Below are 26,510 nucleotides of genomic sequence, written 5' to 3'. Positions count from 1 at the left end.
TCTGGGTGAATGCTTACCCACTCTCCTGTAGTCTTGCTCTGCACTGTCCAGTCCATTGTACATTTCTAATGAATTTATTTGTATTTTTTGTGTCAGCTATCTTATTTAAATACTAAGGGTTTCACATTAAAAACAGCACAATATGAGGCCCCAGAGGAGATAGCTCAGATATGTGGACCGCAGTGTCATGAGTTGCTGGTTGTGTTTCCTGATCTGTATTTCCTGTTCTATATCCTTGTTTTGCACAGAAGACTTTGCTGCATTTTATCATCTGCTCTTTGAAAGAAGATTGTGAATCCTTGTATGGTTCTCCATGCACTTGTGACTGTAGTCAGAAATAGCAGCTAATGCAAAATACAGTGGTCTGATCATGAGTGTATAAATCACAGTGCTCCATTTGTACTGTGGGCTTCCTATTTGTTATCAAATGCAATGTCTTAATACTGGTCTCTAAGACTTTGTACAATTTGAGTTTTAATTCTGTTGCAACATGCTTTCTATTTGATTGGATGCTTTTACTGTGAGAGATCCCTGGATTTGAACCCCGAGAGTTTGAAGGGCAGATGCTGCCAGTGAAAGATCCTCATTTCCTGAATTTTGTTCCCCAATAGATGCAGAACACTCTAAACTTGTTAATTAGCAGGACAAGGTTAAAAGACCATGATGTTAGTCAGAATTTTGGAAGAGACTAATAAGCAAGAAGGGAAGGGAGTTAAATATTTTTGAAGTTGTTCTTGTTATACTTTGGAGATTGTAACCTTTTAAATTGCCAGACACCTTTTAACAAAACACCTATCGCTAACATATATTACATAGTTCCTTAATAATCACAAGTCAGCTAGCAGTCTTAAGCAGAACGAGAATGCCTTCAGTTAATTTTAAACTAAATACATGCTTAAAAGAACAATTAATTGCTTTAAGTAATATTAAGATTTAATAATAGTAGGAAAAATCTGAATCCCAATTTAAGGTTTTGCCTTAGGGTCTGTGAGGGAAGACTGATTAGTTTCTTCTATGACTGTGTCACTGGTGAGTCTCTTAGACTAGTCTAACAGAATTAACAGCTTTATTTATTAACTTTGTGCATTTAAAAAAATATTTCAGAGATGCTCAAAGCATCATATAAAAACTCCATTACTCACTGTAAAAATAAGAATAGATAAAACACCTGTTAGTTTTTATCTCATCTGCTTGACAGTGTCCCCTTAATATGTTGACAAAAATCCCATGTAAACTGTGATCGTTTGGTTTTGCTGGTTGTGTAAACTTCAGGCTACTATAAATAATTGATACTCTTACTATGATATTGTGTTGTTTAAAACCAAGACACTGCAGACTCCCTTCCAACTCTGAAATATATAAAATTTGAATAAGTGTTAGGTATTAAAGGTGATGCGAAGTGTCTGGCACACTTGACTGGGAGATTGGATCACACAGTACTTTGCAGAATGAGGCCCTAAAATTTTCAAGAGAATACTAAAAGGACTAAAATATTTCTGTGCTAGATGAATCAAAACATATTTTGGTGTTCATTCTCTATGCCTCTATATTCCCCAGGATTTGTGATTTCGTCCTTCAGCATTTCTCTATGAGCAAATTTTTCATAATATAAAATAAAAGAGCAGGCCTTTTTCTTCACACTGTTCTTCACATTTGCTAAAATCTGTACTTAGCATGGATCAGTGCAGTACAAAACAAACTAAAGCTATGGAATCTAAAATAATACATCAGCACATACTGTCTGTACAGCTTCATGATAGCTAGTGTTGCTTAAACTTGTAATGATTTTCCATGTCGTTTTACATCAGATTTTTGTAAGAAAAAAGGAAAGATGGCTAGTAAGTGAATTGATCTTGGGTCATTGCAGTGGTGAAAACAACTTATTTGCATGATGTTTATTTGCTGTGACTTGTCCATTCCTCCCTTTTCCAAAACCATCTTTATTTTCTCTTAGTTTTTTGTTTATTTGTATGCTTTTGCTTTACATATTACTTTGAACAATATTTGTCTATACTGATGGAAAAGGTTTCATAAAATAAATAAATGTATAAAGTATTTTAGCTGTAAAGTGTTTTAGCTGTATTGAATCAAAATGTGAATTTTTTATTTCAGTGCTTTATATTGTAGCATGTCCAGTAAAGTCACTTTTTCTATAGCTGAAATTCACCTTTATTTGGAGGACCTTTTTTATAGAGGAAGATGGATAGCACACCTCAGGATTGTGCTGATTATGTGTTTGCTGTTTGCCAATAGTCTCTTATTTTGTGTGTATATATATATATAAATACTACTATTTTAAAATCAAGAAAGATTCTTAGAAATGAGGAATGTGAATGACCAGAAAGGATATTATGAGAGTAGCTCCCTTTCTTTAGTTGGCAGCTGCTAATCTCATTAGGATTATAAATTTCAGTACTGTTGGGGTAGTTCAACATGATGTTTAGTAAAACTTTGGGAATGGCTTGTTCTCATGAAGCAGGATGAGTAAGGAAGAAGTGACAGGGAATTGTGCAGGAGCTCTCAGAAGAGGAGGAGTTTTTTCAGGAGGTCAAATTCATGAACACTTGTTTTTGCCCCAAGAGTGGCCTTGGTAGTTAGTCCCAAAGAACCAAAGTGTGAGGTGCCAAGGGCTGTAGAGATAATCCTACTCTGAACTATTTTCCTCTTACAGCCCCTTCCCTAAATAAAGGAATGATTATAGCAATTTGTGTTTTAAAAGGGCTAGAAGAGAGTAGCATTAAAAACATAATGAGCCTTTCCTGACTCTGCTCAGTGCTTCCTCTCCTAGAATAAATGCTCTACTGTAGCAGCTCTCTCATAGTCTCCAAGAGCAAATTCCCACACAAAATTAGCTTTTTTATCTTTTAAACTGTGAAGTTACTAGGATTCTCACAGTTTAAAATCTTGAGAAAAACATCAGTCCAATTCTAGAATATTTTGGAACTGATTTTACTTTTCAGTGCTAACAACCCACTCTTAATAACTTAATCTACTCAGCTAAAACATTATCTTATAGTAAAGTGTAATAATAAGTGTAAATAGCACATTTGTAATTTTAAGCTTTTTACTAAATTTATTGTTTTAGAGCTTCAGTAGCAGCTGACAAGTTAGTATTTTAAAATTTTAAAGTTTTTAAAATTTTAAAAGCAGAATGTACGTATAGAAAATGTCCATTTCAGCTTTGGTCACGTAATGCACGTTCCTTAGTCATGGTTGGCTGATAAATTAATATATCTGAATGTAGTAAGAGGCAAGTTCAGTAATTTTTGCAGTTCTGGATTTCTGTAATAGCTAGGCAAAATCCACATATTGCAGAAAACCTACATCTCTTGCCTTTATAGAGTTGTCTTCATGAGCATAATATGCCATGATTTGTTCCCAGTGACAGATTGATCCTGGAACCCACCTCAAGGTTTCTTTTGAAATACCTTTTTGCTCAAAAATGCAGTTTTGATGCCAGTAGTCAGCTAATTGCATCACAGCACTTTGTATAACCCTTTGCAGCAATGTCCCAGTAACAAACACATAAGGAATATATATTTAAAGCCATAAAATGTCAGAAGGGTGATTAAGCAATTTATAAAAATGAATTTTCAGACATTGGACTGGCTGCATTATCAGCATTAAGAAATGGTTCAGGTTGCTGTGGTTCCTAGCACTGACTTCACTGGATACAGAATCAGGCTGTGACTGCAGATGTAGTATGAGTTCCTATATTGAACCTAGTTTATGAACAGAAGATTGTCAGTTCTCTAATATTTATGCACAGTTTCACATTAATAATTGTGCATGTTTAGCCAGTTATGTGCTTTGACCTTTTAAATATTTTTACCGGTCAGTTAGATAGGACTATCACAAAATCCTTAACAGGATTTTGAATGCTTAAGGAGGCTTCAATTGGCTTGGTCTTGCAGAAATATTATAAAAGGGATCTTGTCTTGCTCATTAGGGTGTATGTGTTAGAATTTTTCAGCCTTGCTGGAAGTCCAAACCCAGTTTTGGATGATGGCTTGCCTGCCAACATTGTGCTTATCTGATGGTGTGTTATGCATGTGTAGTGTGTGTGTGTGTGTGTGTGTCTGTGTGTGTGTGTCTGTACATGTATATATATGAAGTATATATATACACACACATGCACATATATGTTGCTTTTCCTTCAGTAGGCAATATTGTTTTGGTTTTGTTTTGTTTTTCTCATTAGATCACAGGTTTTGTTTAACTAATTTCTGTTTATGCAAAACTAAACAGAAGTATGCAAATATTTGACATTTCATGTGTAATCACAAACGTTTGCACCCTGCCTGCTCTGTTCAGGGCTATTTTAGTGATGCCTGGAATACGTTTGACTCCCTCATCGTTATTGGCAGCATAGTAGACGTCGTTCTCAGTGAAGCTGATGTGAGTATATCCCAGCTTACTTTCCCCAGTCCCTACTTCTCTTTCTCTGTCTCCCCACTATTTCCATCATCTGGACAAGTCACAGATTTTGATCTGATGTTTCTAAAGTTTGAGTACAGACCAGTCATAGGTCAATTATGTTGATATGGGAAATAAATAGCCTTTTTTTTCTGCCAATTTTTTTGAGCTATGAAAGGGAAAGATTAGATTGTATAGTGGTACGTCAGAGACGCCTAGAGTGTTTCTGTGTTATAACACTGTCCTTTTCTTCTCTTTTTCTGTTTGTGTTTTTCTCTTGCTCTCTTTCTGCTGAATGCTTGTCCTAACAGCACTATTTCACTGATGCATGGAACACTTTTGATGCCTTAATTGTTGTTGGTAGCGTCGTTGATATTGCTATAACAGAAGTTAATGTAAGTAGCAACTGTTCATGCACTAAAAAGTAATTGCTGTCATCAAGAAATACAGAAAATGTAAAGTTAATCCCCCAAAAATCCTTTTTTAGGAAAGTATGTTTAATCCTGGAATCAAAGACTAAAACATTGATATAGATGTTTGTACAAGCTGTTATTACTTATTTATATACCTGTATGGTTGCACATGCACACAGCATAGTGAGACAATAAGAATTATGTTTTTCTATGCATGTAAAGAAAATATTTTTAAAAAAATTACGTATAAAATAGAAATTAAGCTTCTGTTACTATTTTACTTGAAGCCCAATGGGTTTTTTATGTAATTTGACTAAGATAATTCAAGATTCTGTAAGTTGTTTCAGTGCCTCAGTTTAACAAGTAATGATTTCTTTCTCTGTGGGAGGGCTGGGTTTTAGAGTGGTGTTAGCATTTGTCTCACATGAGGTAGCAGAAGGAGGGCACATAAGAAAGTAAGGCTTTCCATGCTGTGGAAAACAGAATGTTTGCTCTTTTCCTATTCCTTTGGCTTTTCCTATCCTGCAGTAAGTGTTTTGAAATTTGAATTATTCTTATAATACTTGGAAAACTCCATCTTTCACCAAAATTTTGACTGATGGCCATTACCCATATAGGTGTTAGGACAATAGATTCACCTTAAAATTGCTTCCTGATCTTGTGTTGAAGTGTGAGAATCTCACGAGTGACTAAAACAGAGGAGTGATGTGATAACATGGGAGCAGGAGAACCTTAGCCTGACCTTTAGATTTCAGACTGATTTTGCTCAGTTCTCAGTGGGTGATGGATCTTCCCATGAACTGAAGGAACTTGAGCTGCCAGGGAAGGTCAGTCAGCACAGAACTGCAGTGCCCCATTGAGACATTTTCTGAAGTATAGTTACTCTTCATGCACTAAATTTGTAAAAGCTGCCTCTGATTTATTTTTGCTTGTTTTTTTTTCTTTTCCTTTGGTTTTGTTCAGGGGTTTTTGTTCCCTGAGAAGTTTAGACCGAGACTTTCAGCTCAAGTATTTACAATTTACCCACCATCTCCTGTCACAATAGTGTGGATGAGCATAGTGTCTGAGGAGAGTAAAAAGACCAGTCATTTAGAATAGCTTTCCCTAATAACTGCAGAATGTATTTGATTGTGAAGAGATTGAAATATAGCTCAGATGTGCTTTCATGATCAAAGCAGATGTCCCTGCATGTAACACTGTATGGACAGTGTTAATTTGACAGCATTACTTGTAACTGGTCACTGCTGAGCTTTCAGCTGGGAAGAACACTGTCATTTTAGTAATTCTCACAGTTGTCTTGAAAATATTCTGGAGATCAAGTAGTGATCTTCAGGATAAGTACAAACACAGTCAACAACTAGCACTGTCATTTCTCAGTTTTCATGCAATGCTCACTGGAGGAAAAAGGCTCATCTTTGATTTCTTTAGTTTTGCACAGCAGACTATTTGTGTACTAAGTATTGTCTGTTCCTGGTCTTTCCACTTTTCTGTGCTTTGTTTGTTCAAGTCAGTAGTGTATTACAGTTTCAATGTATTTTTGGGCTTGATTTCCCATTTTCAACATGAAAGAGTTAATACTGCAGAGTGTCCAAGGAAATGTCTTCGATTTTTATTACTTTTATTATATTGATTCTACTGAATTATTCCTGCTTGATTAGTTCTGTGTAAATTTCTGTAATCCAAATTCAGTATTTTAGAATCTTTTCCTTAGTCTTTTTTGGCATTCTGGATTGTGCCATGCCACCTATAGTTGTTACCTGACACTGACAGTGATCCTGGGAAATCTACAGCTCTGCTAAGATGCTGACAAAACTTTGTTTTCAATGGGGATTTCAAGCACGTTTGGAATAGCACCAGTGAAAATTCCCACTGTGGAAACTTCTTAAACTGAGGAAGCTCAGCCTTGTTTGAGGGCTGATCTGAAGCAGTGACAGCACTGACATCAACTCAGATCTTGTTGCAGTTCTAATTGCACGAGCACAACAATCTGAATTGATCAATGGGAAAGAAGACTTGAAAGAATGTGAATACTTAATGTACTCAATAGGAACTAAACATTCTTTTAGGATTACATATATAATTGCCTCATGCTCTGGAAACAGCTCAGTGTCATTCTGACAGTCTACCTGTGTATACTTAGATCCATTGCTAAGGCCAGCAAGTCTTTCTGGTGTACAACAAGTTTGTATCTGACCCATTTTTTTCAAGACAATGGGTTGGACTGTCCAGTTATCTATCACCTTGATTTCAGTATTCAATTCTGGAAATTATATGTCATCTCTTTCACTTTGTTGTTAATTTTCTTTTTTTAACACTTTATAATGTATATGCTGCCCTGAGGGTGATTCTTCTGATCCAGTAACCTCCCATTCATTCACACATAATCCAGGAAATTACTGTGCTTTGAATATTTTTAGTGCCTGTGGAAGTCAGTGTTTATTGTATTAAGCAATTTACAGGATTGCTCAGCATCCTCAAGGACTGGCTCAGTGACCAATGCCAGAAATGAACCACCTCAGAGCAACATATATTTTGGCAGTAAAAAATTTTCTATGATTGTTTTTCTTAATTTACTCTTTCATTTAATATCCCTTCTTTTATGAACCTAATTGGTTTTCATGTTCATTTTATTTTTAGAAATTATTAGAGGCAAGTATATATAAGTACATATATATATATGGTATAGCAACAAAAAAAATTAAAACCACTACTAAAACCTGTATAATTACTTTTGGGCTCTGTGGCCTTTTGTTTTCAAAAAGTTTCACATAACATGCAAGACCTTGTGTGGTCATAGAAATGGTTCCTTGTCAATTAAAGAAGCAGAGGAATGATTGTGAGACACAAAGTGTTGTCAGCCCATTTTGGGAGATGGACATATATAACTTATGACAATGAGAGATAAATAAATTTGAAATAAAATCTGAATAAATTAGTAAGTTATTAAAAGGAAATTACAGAGAAGTTTCTTTCTGGTCTAACTGTATAGAAATGATGTTATTTGCCAGCTCAGAAACCATTTTTATGACCAACATCGAATGACTTAGAAGCATGATCACATTGTTGCAGTAGCTGTTACAAGGGTTTTAATTCACATTTTTTATATAAGTTTCTTTAGCCATTCATGTGCTGCCAAAATGTCGAGAAGATAATGCAGAGATCACTTTCCTCTTCTTTTGTGCAAACGTTTAATGCCGTCACTATAGGACTAATTTTATTCTAGAAATAAGTAAAATTCTGATTCTTTGCTGAAAAAGGGCTTAAATGAATAGCATTTATATCTTCATCCTGAGTCCCTCAGGAAAACCTGTTTGTCTTGAACCATCACTGTAAACACATGGAGCTTGTTCAACACTTACACTGCTGGAACAGCTGAGAGGGACTGGGAGCACTGTCATACATCAAAAAAGTCCGGCAAAACCAGAACTGGATGTTGTGCCATTTGGCAAGAAGGAGCACCATCATTGGTATGGGATGCTCTGTTGGTTTGCTGGGCTGCTGCTGGAGTGTGTTCTGGGAGGGCTGGTGCTTATTTTTACATAGCTGCCCACTCACCCAGTAGCTGGTGGGACAGCTGGCCTTGGTCACGTGGAGAAGTGGAGTAAAAACCTCGTCTCTACCTCCTGTAAGAGACCCTGGATTCCAACTTTGAACAAGAGCAGTCCAATTCAGTTTAGATAGAATCATAGAAACGACCAGGTTGGAAAAGACTTCTGAGATCATCAAGTCCAACCCTTGATCCAACACTTCTGTGGTTACCAAACCATGGCACTGATGCCACATCCAGTCTCATCTTAAAAACCTCCAGGGACGGTGAATCCACCACCTCCGTGGGCAACCCATTCCAAAATGATATCACTTTACTCATCCCTATCGTATGTTAAAACTTTCCTATCATATGTTAGAACATCCCTGCCATATATTAGAACTTAGATTTTGGTTGTAGTTATTGATATTTTTGGATACCGTCAATATATTTTATAGACTTTTGCAAATGTATCTATAGGCTCAAGGATAGGTCAGAAAACTACATTCTCATATGGCTTTGCTTTCATTATTATGACGTTTTCTTGCCATATGAAATCTCTACTGTGTTGCAATATTTAATTTGGAGACAGAAATAAATTTCTGAGCTGCTCTCCTGAAGATGGTAACATTAATAATTTATTTACTTTATTGCACAATTGAATATTTTTTAGCTATCATATAACACCATATGCCAACAGCATGTTAGTTATGGACTTAGAGTTTTAAATACATCTTTTACAAGGGAAAGGTATTTTTTTAATCTTCTCTGGGGTTCTTTGCATTGACTCAAAATGTTTATTAAATTATGTTTATGGGCATTTGGTTCACATTGAACAGGGAATATAGAGAGCACTAATAAGACTGTGGAGAAAATTACTTGCCCACACATCTGAATTCCAGTAACTGTTCTCTGAACAAATTGTATGTGTATATGACACACATACAGTGCACATTTCTGGAGATATTTTGGCAACCTGAATGTTTTCCTGTATATGCTGTTGTCATCAGATGTGTTTGTCATTTAGATGCTTCCTTCTATATTTGCAGTGATGATGACATTGTCATTATGTGTTCATTTGTTCTGACATACTCTTGGACCCTTTGGCACAATCTATTAAAAAGAAGCATTTGACCAACACCATATACTAATATCCACTGTTTTTCACCTTGTTTATTTCTTTCTTAAGCACAGACCTACTTTGTTTGCTTCCAGTGCATGATGCAATCTGTTTCACACTGTTCACAGTTTTGACATTGAAGTTCTTTTTAGTCAGGATGTTTATTTTGAACATTTGTTGCAATATCAAGGGTGTAATGAGGAGTTCCTGCTTAGGAAATGTGCTAAATTTTTCACAAGCAGCATTGGTACTTGACCAAAAATGGTAGCAGGTTGAAAACATTTTAATCAGTGAGTCAGAAACTGAGGTTGGTCATGGATTAATCTTTTTAGAGGGTTGTGATTGTTTGGGGAAGAAAGCTGTTCTGTTGCACTTTGATTTACTAAAAAAAGAAAAATCATATATTACTGCCTATTTAAAGTATTTAAGAATTGGCTTAAAATTCCATAGTTATGAAGTGCTGTGCTGACCCAGGCTCTGAGTGTAGCTGGCACATGGCTGACAGAAAAGGTAGAATAATGAAGGCAGTGTCTGCCCTCATTCACCTCATTGCAGGGTGTTGGTGAGCCAAGCAGAGAGAGCAGGAGATGTTCATTTATTCTCGTTGTGCCCATTACCAGACTCCTAGCAGTGATCCTGGAATCACATCTGTCATCTTAGGAATCACACAGTCCCATGGGGGACAAAAAAATCCTGATGATGACCAACCAGTCCTGAAGCATTGGAATGATTGGTGGGAGGAAAGAGGAGGCTGGAGGTAGATTTTCTGACCACAGGAAATATTTTTATTTGCATTCTTGTCAGCAGACATCATCCACAGAGACAGTCTGGGCTCAGCCTGCCCCCTGCTCAGTCTCAAGTCCATTTTAATACTTCCTCTGCATATGCATAAATGTGCCACCTACTGACATGTGCACAGGCTCAGGATATTCCCAACGTTGCACATCAGTTTGTGTGTTTGGGTACTGTATGATTTTCTTTATCTCCAGGAAGCAGATGTTCTGATTTTGTCAATCTGTCATTATTGCTGAAGATTGTGTTATCTTTACCTGAGTAGCCCAGATGTGAGCATTGCTTCATGCTGGATGGACACACATAACCATTAACTAATTTTGTCTCCTAAAGGAGCATTTCCTTTACAAATAACTATGAATAATGTTTTCTTTGAGGTATATCACTATACGAGTTTCATTGTAATTGGTATTAATAACATAATCCAAACTGCTTTATTATCAGAGGGAAATGCCAAAGAGGGTAAAAAAATAGATACACTTACCTTAAAATGTCAAACTCAAAATGCTTGGCCAGTGAATGGCAGAAGTTGAATATTTTCAGATCCATTAGGAAAAACTCCTCTGGTGTGAGGTGTTCACGTTCATATTTTGTTTCTAGCATCTATCTCCACCTTGGTATGAATGCACAATTTACTTTTTGTGATCAGAGTGTTTTTCATTACTGGCCTGCACTTTCCAGCGTCTGTAATTGGTAATCTCTTGGATATGACATCCTAACACTCCCCAGCAGCATCAGATCAGCCATCAGAAACAGGCAATTAGGACTGCTTAGTCCAAAGAAGCTGAAAAAGAGGGATTTGTGAGAGGACTGTGTGTTACTCGGTCCTGGGCATACACCACTGTGCACACAGAAATACATTCGGTGACCTTCAGCCAAAAAAAGTGGAGGGATCATCATTCCTGAGTACCTGCAGTAGAACTGTTCACTTAGTTTGGGTAATAAAAAGTGAGAATGAAATAATTATTAAGATAGTAATACATAAGAAAACTTTTTTTTGACCAAATTTTCCTTTTGTGAGGTTTTTTTTCGGAATCAAGTCATAATGCAAGCTCATTATTTTTTTATTTTGGAAAGGTGATTAAATAAATATGTAGGACCAAAGTATCCTTTTTCTGTTATAATCTATCCCATTAGGTATTGCTATCCTAATACTGTTCCTAGCTTATTTGGGGCCCAATCCTGCTCCTATAAAAGCTAAAGGGAAAAACTCCCAAATGCCAAACCCAGCATTTTACTTCATTTTTAAGTTTCAGTTTGTGATGATACTGTAATTCAGTCTGATCTGTATCTGTCAAATACTTTGTTCTTTGATGATGCAAAATACTGAATGTTACTTAAGTAATTTGCTCACTATTTAAGACAGTATAAACCTCAACATGAGTCAGTCTCCAGAGATTAATATGACATTTCAGGCTTCATCTACAGAAGGTATAATGAAACCCTTTTTTTTTTTTTAAATTTTAAGATCAAGCAAATTTTTTTTCTGTACTAAAAAGTCAATAGTGCAGGTTTGGGATGGATGTAGGTAGGCAACTTTGCAAGATTTTTTCCATTTTTTGTGGTATTTTGAAATTTATGATGTTTGTGATAATGATTTTCTCCTTAATTATATTTTGATAGGTTTATTTCAAATTGTTGAAATATGCAGGGAATTTCTAATGAAGGAGTTGTTTTTCATTGGCAGCATATTTTCTGTGTATTTTATGTAAGTTCTTAGAAAGTTTAGATGTTCCAGCTGATTTTACAAATACTCTGCTTCATGAAGTTTAATGAGGAGGTCTGAGGTTTACCTATTTTAATGCATAAATTTAGTAATAATTTGAACAGTTTTAAGAGTCTTTGTTTCATAGTCTCATGATTCCTGGCAGGGCAGTGATGTATCTGTATGTAGATTGCATGTACTTGAGCAAACGGTTATTTTTACCTCATTTTTCCCTTGTGATGCCTTTCTATTATGTATGTTTTGAAAAAAGATAAGGGAGAAAACAAATAGTATTTTAATAATGATGTGATTTTTAAAAAGTGCTACCTCTTACTGTTTTTTTTTAACATAGTATGTTTGTATAATACATTTTCAGCAGAATCAGCTCCTCTCTTTTCCTTTCCTTCTCCTCAAGTTTTATCTTGAGTAACAGCAACACTTGAGATTTTAGTAGAAGTGTGGCACTGAGTGTGACAGATGCATCCTCAGTGTGTTGGAAGCAGCACTGAGGTGGCATCAAGTTCATCTATGTGACAGGAATTGTTGAAAGGTTTTAAAAGAAGGATATTTTAGGCAAGAGGGTAAGACCCATCACTTGAATCAAACGTCTAGAATTCTATTTGTTCTAGTGCAATAAATGTTTTTTAAAGACTTCTGTTCAACTTTGGAAGAAGCTGCTGCAAATCTCTCAGTGCACAAGCAAGCGCAGAACATTGGTCCTCTAAGCTTTGCCAGCTGCTGTGCAAAGTGTCAGACCATTTGGGATATTGGGACAGTTTCTCCCAAAGTCAGGCAGAGAGATTAAAAAGAGAAAACTGAGATTGTTCTTCCCAGGACACAGAGTTTGACTTTGTGAACAAGAAGTTGGTGTGTGCCCCCTCCTCCTTGTAGCTCCCGAGGGTTGCACAGACCTGTTCTAAAAGGGTCAATTGAGTCCTGAAGCCCCTTCTCCATGCCTGATCCTGTTACATCAGCTCAGGTATATGAGTACTTTGTAGATGGTGAGAGAGTTCAAGTATTGCCTTCTCATTTGCACTGCTGGGGAAGTGTTAACCTTCATGGCCTTGTGCTAGAAATGTTTGTCTGTCACTTTGGCAGAGTGAAAATGTGTCCTTATAAAGCACTGCAACACCCAGTGTTCATCACTGAGTAATCTCAAGTGAATTAACTTTGCTTTAAGGGAGCTCCTGATGTGATATAAAACACAAATATGGTTAGATTCCAGTGATGGAGTAATTAATCTTCAAAAAGAGCACAACAGAAAAGGGACCTCGAAAGGCTAGTTTGACCCCAAAGCTTTGTTCTGGAGTTTTAGTTGGGCTTACTGCTATAATTTTGTACAATTTATGGAAGTTGATGGCTAATTTTGTTCAGCTTACATAGGAGCAGATATTTTATTTTGTATTTATTTTCTGTCAAATCTTTTAATCATGTTTTATACTAGCAGATTTTAGTATGAGTCAGCTAGCAATGTTTTAGTATGAGTCAGCCAACATGAAATGCTAAGAGGATGGTTTTATAAGGATATTAATGTTTTGTTCAGGATGTTATTGAGTTGAAAGATGTTCATTTACATTTGGAAATGAAAAATGTTCTACATTTTATTTATGGTTAAGCTGACTTTTTTTATCTTTTATTTGATTTTAATATTTAATGTTCTTAATTTCTTAAAGCCAAAGCCAACTGAAACAGTCACAACTGATGAGTCTGGGGTAAGATCAGTAAACTGACCCCAGTGGTTTTACCTCTACTTGAGTTTATTCTTTTTACCATGTCTTTTTTCCACCAATTTTTTCTGTATTTTTCATAATTGTCTTACTGCAAAGGTGTTATGCAGTGGTTTGCATTCATTGTCAGTGTTCTATTGAAGTCTACTACAAACAAACCCAATATGATCCTATTAACAAACCAGAAAACTTGGAAATGCATGTGATGTGTGAAGCATTTCTACAGGTCCTGTGTTTTCAGCATGTAATTTTTCCTTTCATATCATGGTTATCAAGGTGAACAGGCCCTCAAGATACATTTTCAAATCTTACCTTTTCCACCTTTGCATTTTATGTTGTTTTTCTGGAAGTGTTGCATGTTTGAGTTTGTATTTGGTTTGACTTCTCCATGATGCTCTTCAGAACTCTGAGGACAGCGCTAGGATCTCCATCACTTTTTTCCGTCTCTTCCGAGTCATGAGGTTGGTGAAGCTGCTCAGCAGAGGAGAAGGAATCAGGACTTTACTGTGGACATTTATCAAGTCATTCCAGGTTAGCAAAATTGGTTTAAATTTGCTTAATAATTATAACCATTTATACCCCAAATTTTATGAAGAAATACCCTGTAGAGTGCAAAAAAAAAAATAAAAAATTAATACTATCAGTGATATCAAATATATGTAAATATATTTCCATGTTAATGCCAAAATGAACTTTACCAGTTACTTCAGTGAGGCTGATGGTCATTCTTTTTCATTTAATAATAGCTGTTACTGTGAGATTTCTATGGTTCTTCCTAAAAAAATATTTGATATATTTAAAAGGGATAGGATAAGTTTGACATACATAGATCTCACACTGCCACACATTTTATTAGATTATTAGAAAAGAAGAATTCAACCCATTTTTTATACGAAACCAATTTCATATGTAACAGATACTTGAATCATTGCTCCTGAAAACTGATGAAGGTGAAGTTAATAGAACTCTGTAACTGTATAGAATAAAGTCTCTTTGTGTTGTCAGAATCAGTAATGAAAATAAAATTAAAATCACTAGAGGTGATTCCTCCCTCTGGATTGCTGGCAGAAATAATTTAAAATACAATGAAGCTTGTATTCATTCTATGCAGCAGAGTATTCAGAGTGACAGGTAATAACGTTTTAAGCACTTGCAGAGGGAAAAAACAACTTGTGTTGTAGAGAGAAATTATTTTTGTAAATGGAAATAGAAACTGTGAGGTGAAGTTATTAAAAGACAATGCACCTGTCCCGTTTCTAGGCTCTGCCTTATGTTGCCCTCCTGATTGCCATGCTCTTCTTCATCTATGCTGTCATTGGAATGCAGGTAATTATACAATTGTTTTAGGATTAAAAAACAGTACAGTCTTGTCTGAGACTTGTTTCCTAAGGTGCTTATTGAAGCATTCCTTTGATAGTGGTGCTGTATGTAAGGCAGTGCCTTCAGAGTAGCGTAAAAATCTCTATCTTGACAAAGCTGAAGTTTAATGAAAGTGTGTCTGTGAAAGTGTTTTTCATACATTCGGAAGCAAGTTTAATCTGCAAGGCCTGCAGCCTCTGTCAGCACACGTCACTGGAATGAAAGTCAAAATCCTGGTTTATTGTAGGTATTTGGAAAAGTGGCCATGAGGGACAACAATCAAATAAACAGAAACAACAATTTTCAGACTTTCCCCCAAGCTGTGCTGCTTCTCTTCAGGTGAGTAAACCTTAACTCTTACTGAATGCATCTCATTTCATAGATCTATGAAAAATGTTCAAAATGTGTTTGCTGATGACAATCAGTTCAGCTTAACAAGCCCATACTCTCTCTGTCTGTATGCTGAGTGTCCATGGGCACAGCAGGGGTTTGATGATGTGATGCAGAGCTAAACTTATTATAGCTGTTATGATACACCTCATTTGTGCAGTAGTTGTCCAGGTAGAGCCCAAACACAGCCAGCCCTGATATCACTGTGGGAGTATTGGGAAAGGGGAAAAAGATTGTACCCTTACTGAAATCATTACAAGTACAACCAGTGGGACAGTTGGAAGAAATGAAAAGCTGTTACAAACATAACGAAATAAACTGTTCTTTACGTTTACTGAGGAGTTGACAAACAGTAGAGGGTGTAACTTGCAGAAGGGAAATACCAGATAAGCAGCAGGAAGAACTTTATGATGGCAAAGGTGGCTAAATCTTGATGGGGGGGATTATACAATCTCCATCAGTGGAGAGTTTAAGAAGAAGGTAACCATTTGCCAGGAATGCTTCCTGGAGCAAGGAGAGAGAATGACGTGGAACCCTTATGGTGCATTAGTTGACCTTATAAAATGTGTCTGCAATGTCAGATGTATGCTTGTCAGTTCTAAAACTTGTTCTGTATTTCTGCTCTGAAATGTTCTTCTGGTTCCACATTTGCACCAGTACAGCTCCCAGCGTTTTGTCAGAGCTTTACAAATTAATACATCTTTAATCCATTTTGATCAAATAACTCTCAATTTATCTTTGTGACCTTATAAAGGTGTGCCACTGGAGAAGCCTGGCAGGAAATCATGCTGGCATGTTTGCCTGGAAAACGCTGTGATCCAGAATCTGATTATAATCCAGGGGAAGAATACACATGTGGAAGCAATTTTGCCATCATTTATTTTATCAGTTTTTACATGCTCTGTGCATTTCTGGTGAGTTTAGCTTTTGCTTATTAACAGAAATGAGCTTTAGGCATTTTGACTTTCTTCTGGATTAAGAGCTGTAAACTGAGAGAATGATTGAAAATCCCATATCCAAAATATTTTGGCAAGGTTATATTTTTCCATACAGAATCTTAAATCCTGTATCCTATACCAATTTTTACACTGAGGGTGATGAAACATTGGAACAAGTTGCCCAAAGAGGTGGTAGATGCCCCTCATCCCTGGAAGCATTCAAGATTAGGTTGGATGGAGCTCTAGGCAACCTATCTGGCTCAAGACATCCCTACTCGTTGCAGGGGGGTTGGACTAGATGACCTTTAAAGGTCCTTTCCAGCCCAAATGACTCTATGATTCTAAATTCCCATGTGCAACATTTTCTTGTATGTGTAGGGTGGTTGGCTGCACCTTTGAAAGCTTCTTAAGTTAACAGTCTTTTCACAGCTCTTATTTCACGCAGTTCTCAATAGTGTCATTAAATATCCCCTAATAATAAATCTGCAATTCTTTTGACTTACTAGTAAATGCTATTTGTATTATTTAAACTTAGCAGAATTTGGATTGGTGTCTCTACAAGTGTGCTTAATTTGTGGCACATGAGATGTGAACCTTTCACCTAATCCATGGCTTAATGGATTACTTGCTCTGAAATAATTGTTGAAATATGTTTTTCCTCATTGCAGGTGTGTGATCTAGCCTGGTTGATTTGTTCTATTCACAGTACTGATCTCCTTGCAAAAGGAGAGTGATCCAACAGAATTCTGTGAACTAGTGTAAACATTCACATTCCACTGCTCTGTATCACCTTCTGTGTTAACAAAACATATGTAGAAGTCTTACTGTTATGAAATTGGATCCTATTACTACAGAAACTGTTTCCTGAGATCTACACTGTGTCAAATATGTGTATAGGATCCATTCTTCAATTCGATGTAGTGGGATCTGGCAAATCAAGGAAGAGAAATAAATCCATTTTTCAGCCTGTGTAAAAAACTGAGTACTCTATAGTAGAATCATATTCTCATTATGTCATTACTTGATAGAGTTTCAGTTAGTTGAATGAAATTATTTTCTGTGATATTTGATTATATTTGCCAAAAAATTGTCAATTCTTTTGTTTGAATTCTTAACCTACTCTACCTACTGAATTTTAAAAAAATAAGTGCAAAATGATCAAGACAGATTGTTCTTAATTACTTTTTTCTCTCCTTTAGATTATAAACTTGTTTGTGGCTGTTATTATGGATAATTTTGATTATTTGACACGTGACTGGTCTATTCTGGGTCCCCATCATTTGGATGAATTCAAAAGGATATGGTCAGAATATGACCCTGAAGCAAAGTAAGTTAGATCATTTCTCTGATGTGATTTATTTGGTAAAAGCAATAAAAGCAGAACGTAGTATATTTTGGGGGAGTGGATGTTTGGTAACTGGTCTGTGTTGGTTCCAGGGGAAGGATAAAGCATCTTGATGTAGTTACATTACTGAGGCGCATCCAGCCACCCCTTGGTTTTGGCAAGTTATGTCCTCATCGAGTGGCCTGCAAGGTAGGTCTTGGTTTTTCTTGCAGTTCATGCAATTCTGGCCTGTATTTATTACATGTGCACAAGTAATCCTGTCTTTTCACAAGGTTTCATTCACTCTCAAGTTTTCCTGGTTGTTTTTTTTTTTTTTCCCAGGCTTAAGTTAAACCAGCAAAATTAAGGTCATTTCTTTCTGTGCACTCATTTGAGTACTTGCCACCAATGTAAAGCTCTTCATAGAGGATCAAAATCATAGGGATCAGTGTGTGTATCTGTTATTAGTCTGGTTTTGTCACATATCTGAGCTACCTCATCCCAGCATTTCTGGTGGCCTATCTCACTACTTCAGCCCAGTGACATTTCTGATTTCTCTTCAATCTCAGGGAGAAGAGGGTGGTAGTTTGCTTTAATTGACAATAAAGTTTTGATACAGTGTTTTTACAGTCGCATTCATGAGAATTTTGCTCCACATGAAACACAGAAATGAGTTTGTAGGGTGGGCACTGCAAGATGATAAACCAAGCTGAAGTGAATAATGGTGTGTAATACGATGTGTAGCAGTAAGTGAGAAGACAGAAGATTAATGGGAATTTAAAATGATACAGAATCTGTCAGACAAAATGTGTGATTTTGAGATGATTTTAATTGTATTTTAATATAAAAGTTGAAAAGCAGCACAAAGGAGATGAATGATTACTGCATTATCTGAGAACCTCGGAACTATGGATATTGTGGGTTTAGCAATTTCAGTGGGAATAAGATCAAGCCTTTTAATTAAAGGATTGTTACAACAGTATTGTCATTTGGATTTCTTGTATATCTGTTTTAAAAATAGGTAAGTTGACATACAGACCACTGGGTTGGAGTAGAATGTCACAAGGCATACTTAAAGCAAACCTGTATGTTGAGATCAATTACTCATTGAGTAATGCTTTTAAACTGGAATAGAAGAAAATCCAGGTTGGACATTAGGAAAAGATTCTGATAGATTAAATAGTATTCTTTTGACAGACAGGGTCACAGCAATGCTGCTCTATGAAGATGAACAGTAACCCAAAGAGAAAAGCCCCTTCTCAGTAGTTCAGTGTAGGTGGCACAAGAGAGGCACGGCAGGACTAAAGAGTTACCTGAGAAGTGCAAGACAGCCCTGGTGCTGTGGGTCTTTAGGGAGCACGAGGAACCCCTGGGAAACCTGGAATGTGACTGAAACTGGAGTGCATGCTCTTAAATAACTGCTTTTGTCCTTAATACTTGGACAGTGTGACTTACAGTCATAGTCAAGGACTGAGCTTGGATGTTTGAAAATTGCCTAAATAAACAGCTCATGAAAACTGGACAGTTTTAGTTTTTGTGTAAACCTGCATGTGATTAAAGCCAGAAAGAAGCAATTTTGACTGCCTATTATACACAGCTAGGGTGGAGGACTAAACTTTTTTTGAAGAACTTATATAATTCGTATGCCTCTCACTAATATTGTTTGAATACATGAGGTTTTCAAAAGTTAACATTACATAAGGTGTTTTTCAAACAAAGCAGTGTCAAAATTTGTTTTCCTCTTCTCATTTTCAGAGGTTAGTAGCCATGAATATGCCACTAAACAGTGATGGAACCGTCATGTTCAATGCTACTTTGTTTGCTCTGGTTAGGACTGCTCTAAAGATAAAAACAGAAGGTAAGGTTCTTTGCTGTAAAATCTTTCTGGACTTGTCACAAGGTACAGTGAGGAAAAGTTACAATTTATTCATTTTGTTGGATTGGACATGAGTACAGGTGCCTTGGTCTCGCTGGATCTGATTTGCTTTGGGATCATGGGTTTTATTCATTCTTGCTAGTAATCATTTGCTAGAAAATGAAAGGAAAGGGGTAGTGAGGCCAGAGCCCAGGATATTGCAGAAATTATTCTATGCTTTCATCTGATCAGGTAAAAATGTGCAGCAGGGGCATAACAGGAGTTCTACTGTAAGGAATGAATTAATTCCCCTTCCCAACCCAAATGCTCTTTCTCATTATCTTTTAGCTTGGTGCCTTGAATCCTACACTGGTGCAACTGCAGCTTTTGCATGCTTGAAAACATCCCCAGTCTGGTTGAGGCCAGTTCTGACTGGGTTGAATGGATTTCTGTAATTTCCATCAAAGAGGGAAAAAGTTTTAAAAATAGTAATATGTTTCACATAATTTTCTTTCTGTTTTCATACTTTTATTACCTTTTTTCCCCATTCTGTTACTCCTCTATCTTCTTCTCAGCAGAATTTGAGTTCCACTGTCAACAACAAACTTAAGTTAAGCCCCCTCAGGCATCACTGTGGTTTAGGTGAGCACTGCAAGAGATGAAAAACTGCTCAGTACTCAGTTGCCTGAACTTTCAAGCCTGTACAACTAGGTAATTACTGTGATTAAACAAATAAAGGCTCAGCTTTGGATCAAGAAAGAAGTGGCTTGTAAAGAGCAAGTTGGCACTTTCTGGACAGCTTAAGTGTAAGGAGTGACAGAGTGAGGCCAAGGTCTGTAAATCACAGCTGACCTCTGCAGTGCTCCAGAGACTGATTTGAAAGCACCAGGAACTTGCTGTCTTATGCCCTTTCTTCTCTTTAGTTGTTGTATTATTGTTACATGACGGAGCTTAGGTTTGCCACAAAGGATCCCTATCACAGTCTTTAATTGTATACAGCTAATTAACATCCAAAGGCTCATTCATTGAAGCTGGTTGAAACATAATTGCCATCCTCCCTTTTTCTGTTTCATTGCCACAGGTAACCTAGAGCAAGCAAATGAAGAACTTAGAGCAGTTATAAAGAAAATATGGAAGAAAACGAGCATGAAATTACTTGACCAAGTTGTCCCTCCAGCTGGCGGTCAGTCTGATAAACCTGATAAACACTGTGCTGTTCTCTGTGCCTGTTGGTCTTTCTAGATTGTCAGGAACCAAAGAAATGAAATTACTACATTTTGCAATTATAATGTCATTGAAGGACAACAAACAATAAAAAAATAAATATTGAGAAAATTATATCCTATTACACTTGATAATACATATAGGACTGATAAGTGAAATTTTCTTAGATCAAAAAGAGAGAGAGGAAAATATTGTGCTTATTTTCTTGCTTGTGACAAATACCTTTTTAGACCTAAATCTAGTCTTAATTTCGCATTATTCAGCAAAATAAACTAGTTTGATTTCAATGCACTGATCAAAACAACATGTTTTGTACTATGCTACATTATAGCTTATTTGCTTGTATATGTTGAATACTTCTGGGAGAAAAAAAAATTATTGCCAGCTTAATTCTTTTCTTTTGCTAAATTAATAAAGCAAGAGGTTAAATCATCTCAGTTACGCTAGTTTAAAGCAGAACCAATCCACAGTCAACAGATGATGGAAATGGTTCAGATTTACACCAGTATGACTGAGATATGAATATGGGCCATATAAAGAGATATCTCAATTATAATGACACCAAACATTTGTGTCTACAGAATTACAAGGCACGTTTATTAGATGTTCCTACGTGCTATAAAATAACGTCAAATATGCGTTATATCTCTCTTTGTAAATATATATATCCTGATATATATATATTTAGCCTTTTTCAATATATACATTTTTATTCATATGCTGTAGTGTAGGTTTAGGTGACTGTTCTTTACTTGCTTTTTCAAGTTTTAAAGGTGCAGGATCTGTTGCACTGTCAGCCACACCCAAGATATGTTTACCTGGACATCCAGTACTCAGATCTATTGTAATCACCTGGTGTTTCTTGTAGTTTATTGCACCTTCATAGTGTTACAGCAGCTTCCAAGACTGATCAGACTCAAGAGCCCGGGCATGGTGGTGGTGGAGGCTGACCCTGGAAGGTGATGCTCAGGCCCAGGCAGGAGGAACACGCTGCCTGCACTGCTCTTCAGCATGACCCAGCAAGCAGCAGCAGCTTTGTGGCTGCAGGAGCCACTTGCTATTGGTGTGGTGGCTGCCAGATAATAATGGGGGTGAAGGCAAAACCTGAGCCTATTTGACTCTTCAAAGGGGAACTGATACTGCACATTTAAAACAACTTTTGTGTTCTACTCTGTTGTTCTTAGCCTTACACCTGAGTGCTTGCATGGCATAGATGAATCGCTTTGTTATTGTTGTAACTATGTGCTTGAGCTTTTTCTGCAGCCTCTGTTCCTTTCAACTATGAGTCTTTCCGAATATTCTGAAGCAATTCTGTTTTAGGGTGGTGGCATGGAATTAGTGTTGCCTCTTGCCAACTTTATTCCCCTACATTTTTTAATTGAAATAGAGATGCATGCTTCAGAATAGCGAGCTCTGCCTGCCTAAATCAATCTGACAAAGAACCTGTACAGATTACATTCCTAGAACTAATCTTACATAGTAATTCACTGTTAACTTCAGCTTCATTTCATTGCTGAATATAAGCTGTATATTTATTTTCAGCTATACTAAAATTCATTGCTAATATTCTGCAAATGTAGCTCTTCAGTGTAGCTAGAAGGCTGAAAAATGGATCTGCTCAATTGATAGGAAACAGTATGGCTTCTGCAACCCAGTAGAAATAAGAACATGTTAAGAAGTCCTGCAGCTTTATGAATTTTGGATTTCAGTTTGGTTTGTTCCTCTGTGGACCTTGTTATGATTTACCTAAAAACTGAAAATATGTTAAACCACCTAGAAAAAAAAAGAGGAATACAGCTATTTTACATTCATATGCCATAGGAGTGTAAAATAGCTTAGTGTACAGTAGAAATTAGTTTTGATGTTTAATATTCAGTGGAAAATTGTGTATGAATTAACACCAGTGACAGCTGATAATAGCCATCTGCTAGGAGACACGAAATTCTTTTCAATATAAATCAACAAAGCATCCAAATTCAATATGCTAGAACCACTTGCACTTAAAAGTATTGAGAGGTGTAGTTTATAACATTTTTCTCCAGTACTGCTTTTGCTGGTTTTACTGGATGGTAGGTCCTTTGTGTGCTCATGACTGTGCCTCCAGAACACTTATTTGCAGAGCAGAATGAAAATAATCAGTATTGCATTTTTTTCCCTTGGATTATGAACAGATCCACTAGAAATAGACAGTTAATTCTTGTTACTGATTAAATAACTTATTACTATAACTTAATTAGACTGTTAATAGTTAGCAACACATTTTTAGTACAGAAAAGTGAAACTGCTTTGCAAAAGCATAGAATGTCAGTCAAATGTCTGATGTATGAATGAGACTAGAGAGTAAGAGAAATACAACTCACTGGAGATTCACCTGTATTCTCTGAACTCCCCAGTCTCCACCTGCAATCCTGTTGAACCCTGCCTAATACTTTTTGCCCTCTTCCAAAAGCTTCCCACTGAAATGATTCCTTTTGCTGTCACAAATTGTAATTAGCCATGTGTCTATTCTGTGGTCAGTTATGCTTAGCTGCCTCCCTATACCTGTCTATATCTGGCTTTATGTGTGTTACTCCAAAAACAAAGTCACCCTTGGCCAGGTGTCTGTCCCCGTGTGCCCGTGTCTGCAGTACAACTGACTGTGCCTGGGAAATACACGTGCATCTTGTTGGTACATGCAGACTTTGACATGCCCAATTCAGCAAACTGGTAGGGCATTCATCTGATATGCTTATAAAAAGTTGGGGCATGTCCAGAGTGATCAGTAAGGCCCCTGTATTTCTGCATACTGATATTTCACAGGTATTGTCATCTCAGGTACACTCAGTAGTCGTGCAGTGTCGTAGCCTGGTTTGAGACACGCTCTGAGTGCAACCCATAGTGTGTTATATCGAGTCTGTCACTTCTATGTGCTTGTTCCTTCTAGGAGCCATTTGCTATTTGACTTCCTCAACAGTTCTGTTCAAATACTTGAAATAAAATAGAATAAAGGGTGAGGAAAGGCTTATCTGGGGAGTTTGACCAAGGCTAGGTTTTAAGTCAATGGGTTCAGCTAAACTAAGGCAGGCAGGTTCAGAGTGATGCTGTGTAAGAGATCTAATACAAAGCACTGTTAGTCCCTGAAGAGCTGCAAAAGGAGATTACAAGTGAACATCAAAGGAAATGTTCACAAAAAGTTTAGAAATTAGATTTGTGGAGTCAATTAAAAAGCTTTTTGCTGCTGAGGCTGAATCTGCAGACTGGTGAGCTTTTCTTCTGAGCTATGGAGTTCCTGCTGTTTCCTGCTAGTTCCCCCTTTCCCAGCAGGAACTGGGGGGCCTCAGACCTTTGAGGAGTTGTCACTTGGGCAGAGCAGGCTCTTTAATATGCTATTTCCTGCAACAGACTGGTCTCCCAACCAATATCTTTTGAAGCAATTATAATTATTTTTGCTTTGATACGTTTAAAGACAAACTGCTGGGAGAAGACATGCCAGGTGTTTTCACTGAAGTTAAAGCCTGTCTTACTTTATCCCATGCATACAGCTCATTTCAGATGTTATAATGAGAGGAGCTGATTTTGAATGGTAGAGGTTTCATTTTGAGATAAATTTTATCACAGAGGCAAAAATGAGTTTAAACAGTCCATGGATTGGATTCCCCATCCTTTTTTTATGTGAAAGCAAGTCACTAGAAGAAGAAAGTCAATTAAATTTAAATTAGAAACAAACAGTCATTACAGGTAAAAATAGTATTAGAAATACCGTCATTAGTGAGATACATTGGCACATATTGTTGATAAAACTAAGATACAACAGCATTCTGTTTTAATCAAATGTTAATGTATAGCACCTGATTAGAGCATTTGCTTGATGGGGGCAAGAGGAAAAGCTTGTTTAACAGAACATGCTCACCTGTAAAAACCCCACAAACTTAAGAACAAAAAACAAACTTAAGTCTGTTCTAAAACTCTGTTAGAGAGTTAAAATATGGAGAAAGCAAATGACATTAAAACAGAATCCATACTTTCTAGCAGAGGTGTGTTAAAATGTGCCTGGGCATGTTAGATTTTCATGTTCAGCCAAGGCATGAATGTACAGAGTAACCAAGAGCCTGAGATGGGATAAACAGCTGTCTGTCCCAGCAAGGGCAGCTGGAATGATGGGAACTTACTCCCCATCAAGATGATCCCTGACAGCAGAGAGAACCTGGATGCTTAGACCACACCAGCCCTCCTTTAGGTATGGCAGCAGCCAGCTAGAAACACTATTGCAAATGGCCATTTCAGGATATTGAAAACCACTGGGAGGCTGAACAGCACAGCAGGAAGGGAAATAGCCAACTTCATGTCAGATAACTCTAGGGAGGAAAAAAATGTGTGACAACAAAAGCAATGTTTTTGAATGGAAAACTATTCCTAGTTTTCTGGCAAGCATTACTGGGAGATGAAACCTGCCCCGCTGAATGATTTACTGGACTCACAAAACAGGCACAGGCATTCTTAACATGCTGTGAGCAGGCGACTGGGTGTCCTCACAAGGACGCTGCCACCTGCCTTTGAACTTTGGAAACTTTGAAATTTGGATTTTGTTCACAACAGTGACTCTGTAAACATGCTTGCTTTTATTGTCCTGGCTGTTTGCCTGTCATTTGAATTGTACTAAATTAACTGATGGAAGTTATTTTCATTCCTACCAGCATTGCAGAGCTCACACAACACATAATGTGGAGAGAGCCATGTTGTTTTGTATTTACTATTAATATTACCTGTGTAGAAGGTGGTTGAAGACTGCATCTTAAACATATAAAAAACACATGAAATTGTAACTTCTGTGTGATTTCATCAGAGACAAGAATCTGACTTGTCTTATCTAACAATAAAATAGCAGGAGATACAGTGTAACACGAGCATCTGGGACACAAAATTCAAACTGGGATGCTCAGGTATTGCAGTGAGGGCATGACACCAATAAAAAAATCTGCAGAGCAAAGCAGGCTGTAAAGATGTCCAAGTCCTTGAGCAATCAGAACAATGCTACACCAATACACTGACTAAGCAAATGTGGTTCAGCCATGACAAAAAAAAAAGAGATGTAGGCAGAACCTTTTTTTTATAGTTACTCTTATGAACATCAGTGTACGTATGTCATAGTAGCTTGTATTTAATCTATTTATTCCAAGTAACTAAAGCCAGTACTTCAGCTTCACTGCATATACAAACATGTTTATGGTTTTGTTAGAAACTTACTTAGAAGGACATGAGACCTGGTATTGTATTTTCTTCTTTATTAAGGATGAGTTCACTTAACTGACTGAGCCAAAATTGCTTGCTAAAACATTGCTTTTAAGTGAATTACAGGGTCCATTGCTGTCAGCTGAAAGTGCAGCACCTATTGCACCCATCACATTTCCCCCCCCAAATCAGATATGAGTGTACAGGCTATTGATAAATGTGCTGACTTGGGAGAGATCTGTCTGGTCTGTTCATTTAGATGATGAGGTAACCGTGGGGAAGTTCTATGCCACCTTCCTGATACAGGACTACTTTAGGAAATTCAAGAAACGCAAAGAACAAGGACTGGTGGGGAAATATCCTGCGAAGAATACCACGATTGCTCTGCAGGTGATTCTGTTTTTACTTTTTTAACTAACCATTTTGTGACCTTACTTGAAATAGCAGGTAGATGAATATTGATGATTGTGCAATGCTGCCAGGATTTTATTTAGCTGGGACACTTTTGGCCCT

The 26,510-nt window shown here is 36.9% G+C and overlaps 1 protein-coding gene across 12 annotated transcripts in view; it reads left to right on the top strand.

Annotated features, from left to right (window-relative positions):
• The window catches only part of CACNA1D (calcium voltage-gated channel subunit alpha1 D), a 173,017-nt gene that overhangs the window by 124,799 nt on the left and 21,708 nt on the right, over positions 1-26,510 (top strand). For 3 of the 12 annotated variants that reach the window (XM_032699209.1, XM_032699206.1, XM_032699208.1), the window contains exons 30-42: positions 1,809-1,838; positions 4,315-4,398; positions 4,728-4,811; positions 13,646-13,684; positions 14,102-14,230; positions 14,960-15,025; positions 15,306-15,397; positions 16,203-16,362; positions 17,586-17,713; positions 17,824-17,920; positions 19,466-19,568; positions 20,647-20,748; positions 26,257-26,387. In XM_032699209.1, the coding sequence (XP_032555100.1) occupies positions 1,809-1,838; positions 4,315-4,398; positions 4,728-4,811; positions 13,646-13,684; positions 14,102-14,230; positions 14,960-15,025; positions 15,306-15,397; positions 16,203-16,362; positions 17,586-17,713; positions 17,824-17,920; positions 19,466-19,568; positions 20,647-20,748; positions 26,257-26,387 (1,245 nt within the window). The remainder of the gene's footprint in view (positions 1-1,808; positions 1,839-4,314; positions 4,399-4,727; positions 4,812-13,645; positions 13,685-14,101; positions 14,231-14,959; positions 15,026-15,305; positions 15,398-16,202; positions 16,363-17,585; positions 17,714-17,823; positions 17,921-19,465; positions 19,569-20,646; positions 20,749-26,256; positions 26,388-26,510) is intronic. The other 9 variants (XM_032699210.1, XM_032699211.1, XM_032699215.1 and 6 more) reach the window with 6 other exon arrangements.

This window comes from Chiroxiphia lanceolata, chromosome 11, assembly GCF_009829145.1.
Source record: "Chiroxiphia lanceolata isolate bChiLan1 chromosome 11, bChiLan1.pri, whole genome shotgun sequence".
In the NCBI taxonomy this organism is placed as follows: Eukaryota; Metazoa; Chordata; class Aves; order Passeriformes; family Pipridae; genus Chiroxiphia; species Chiroxiphia lanceolata.
This window is presented reverse-complemented; position numbering and strand designations above follow the sequence as displayed.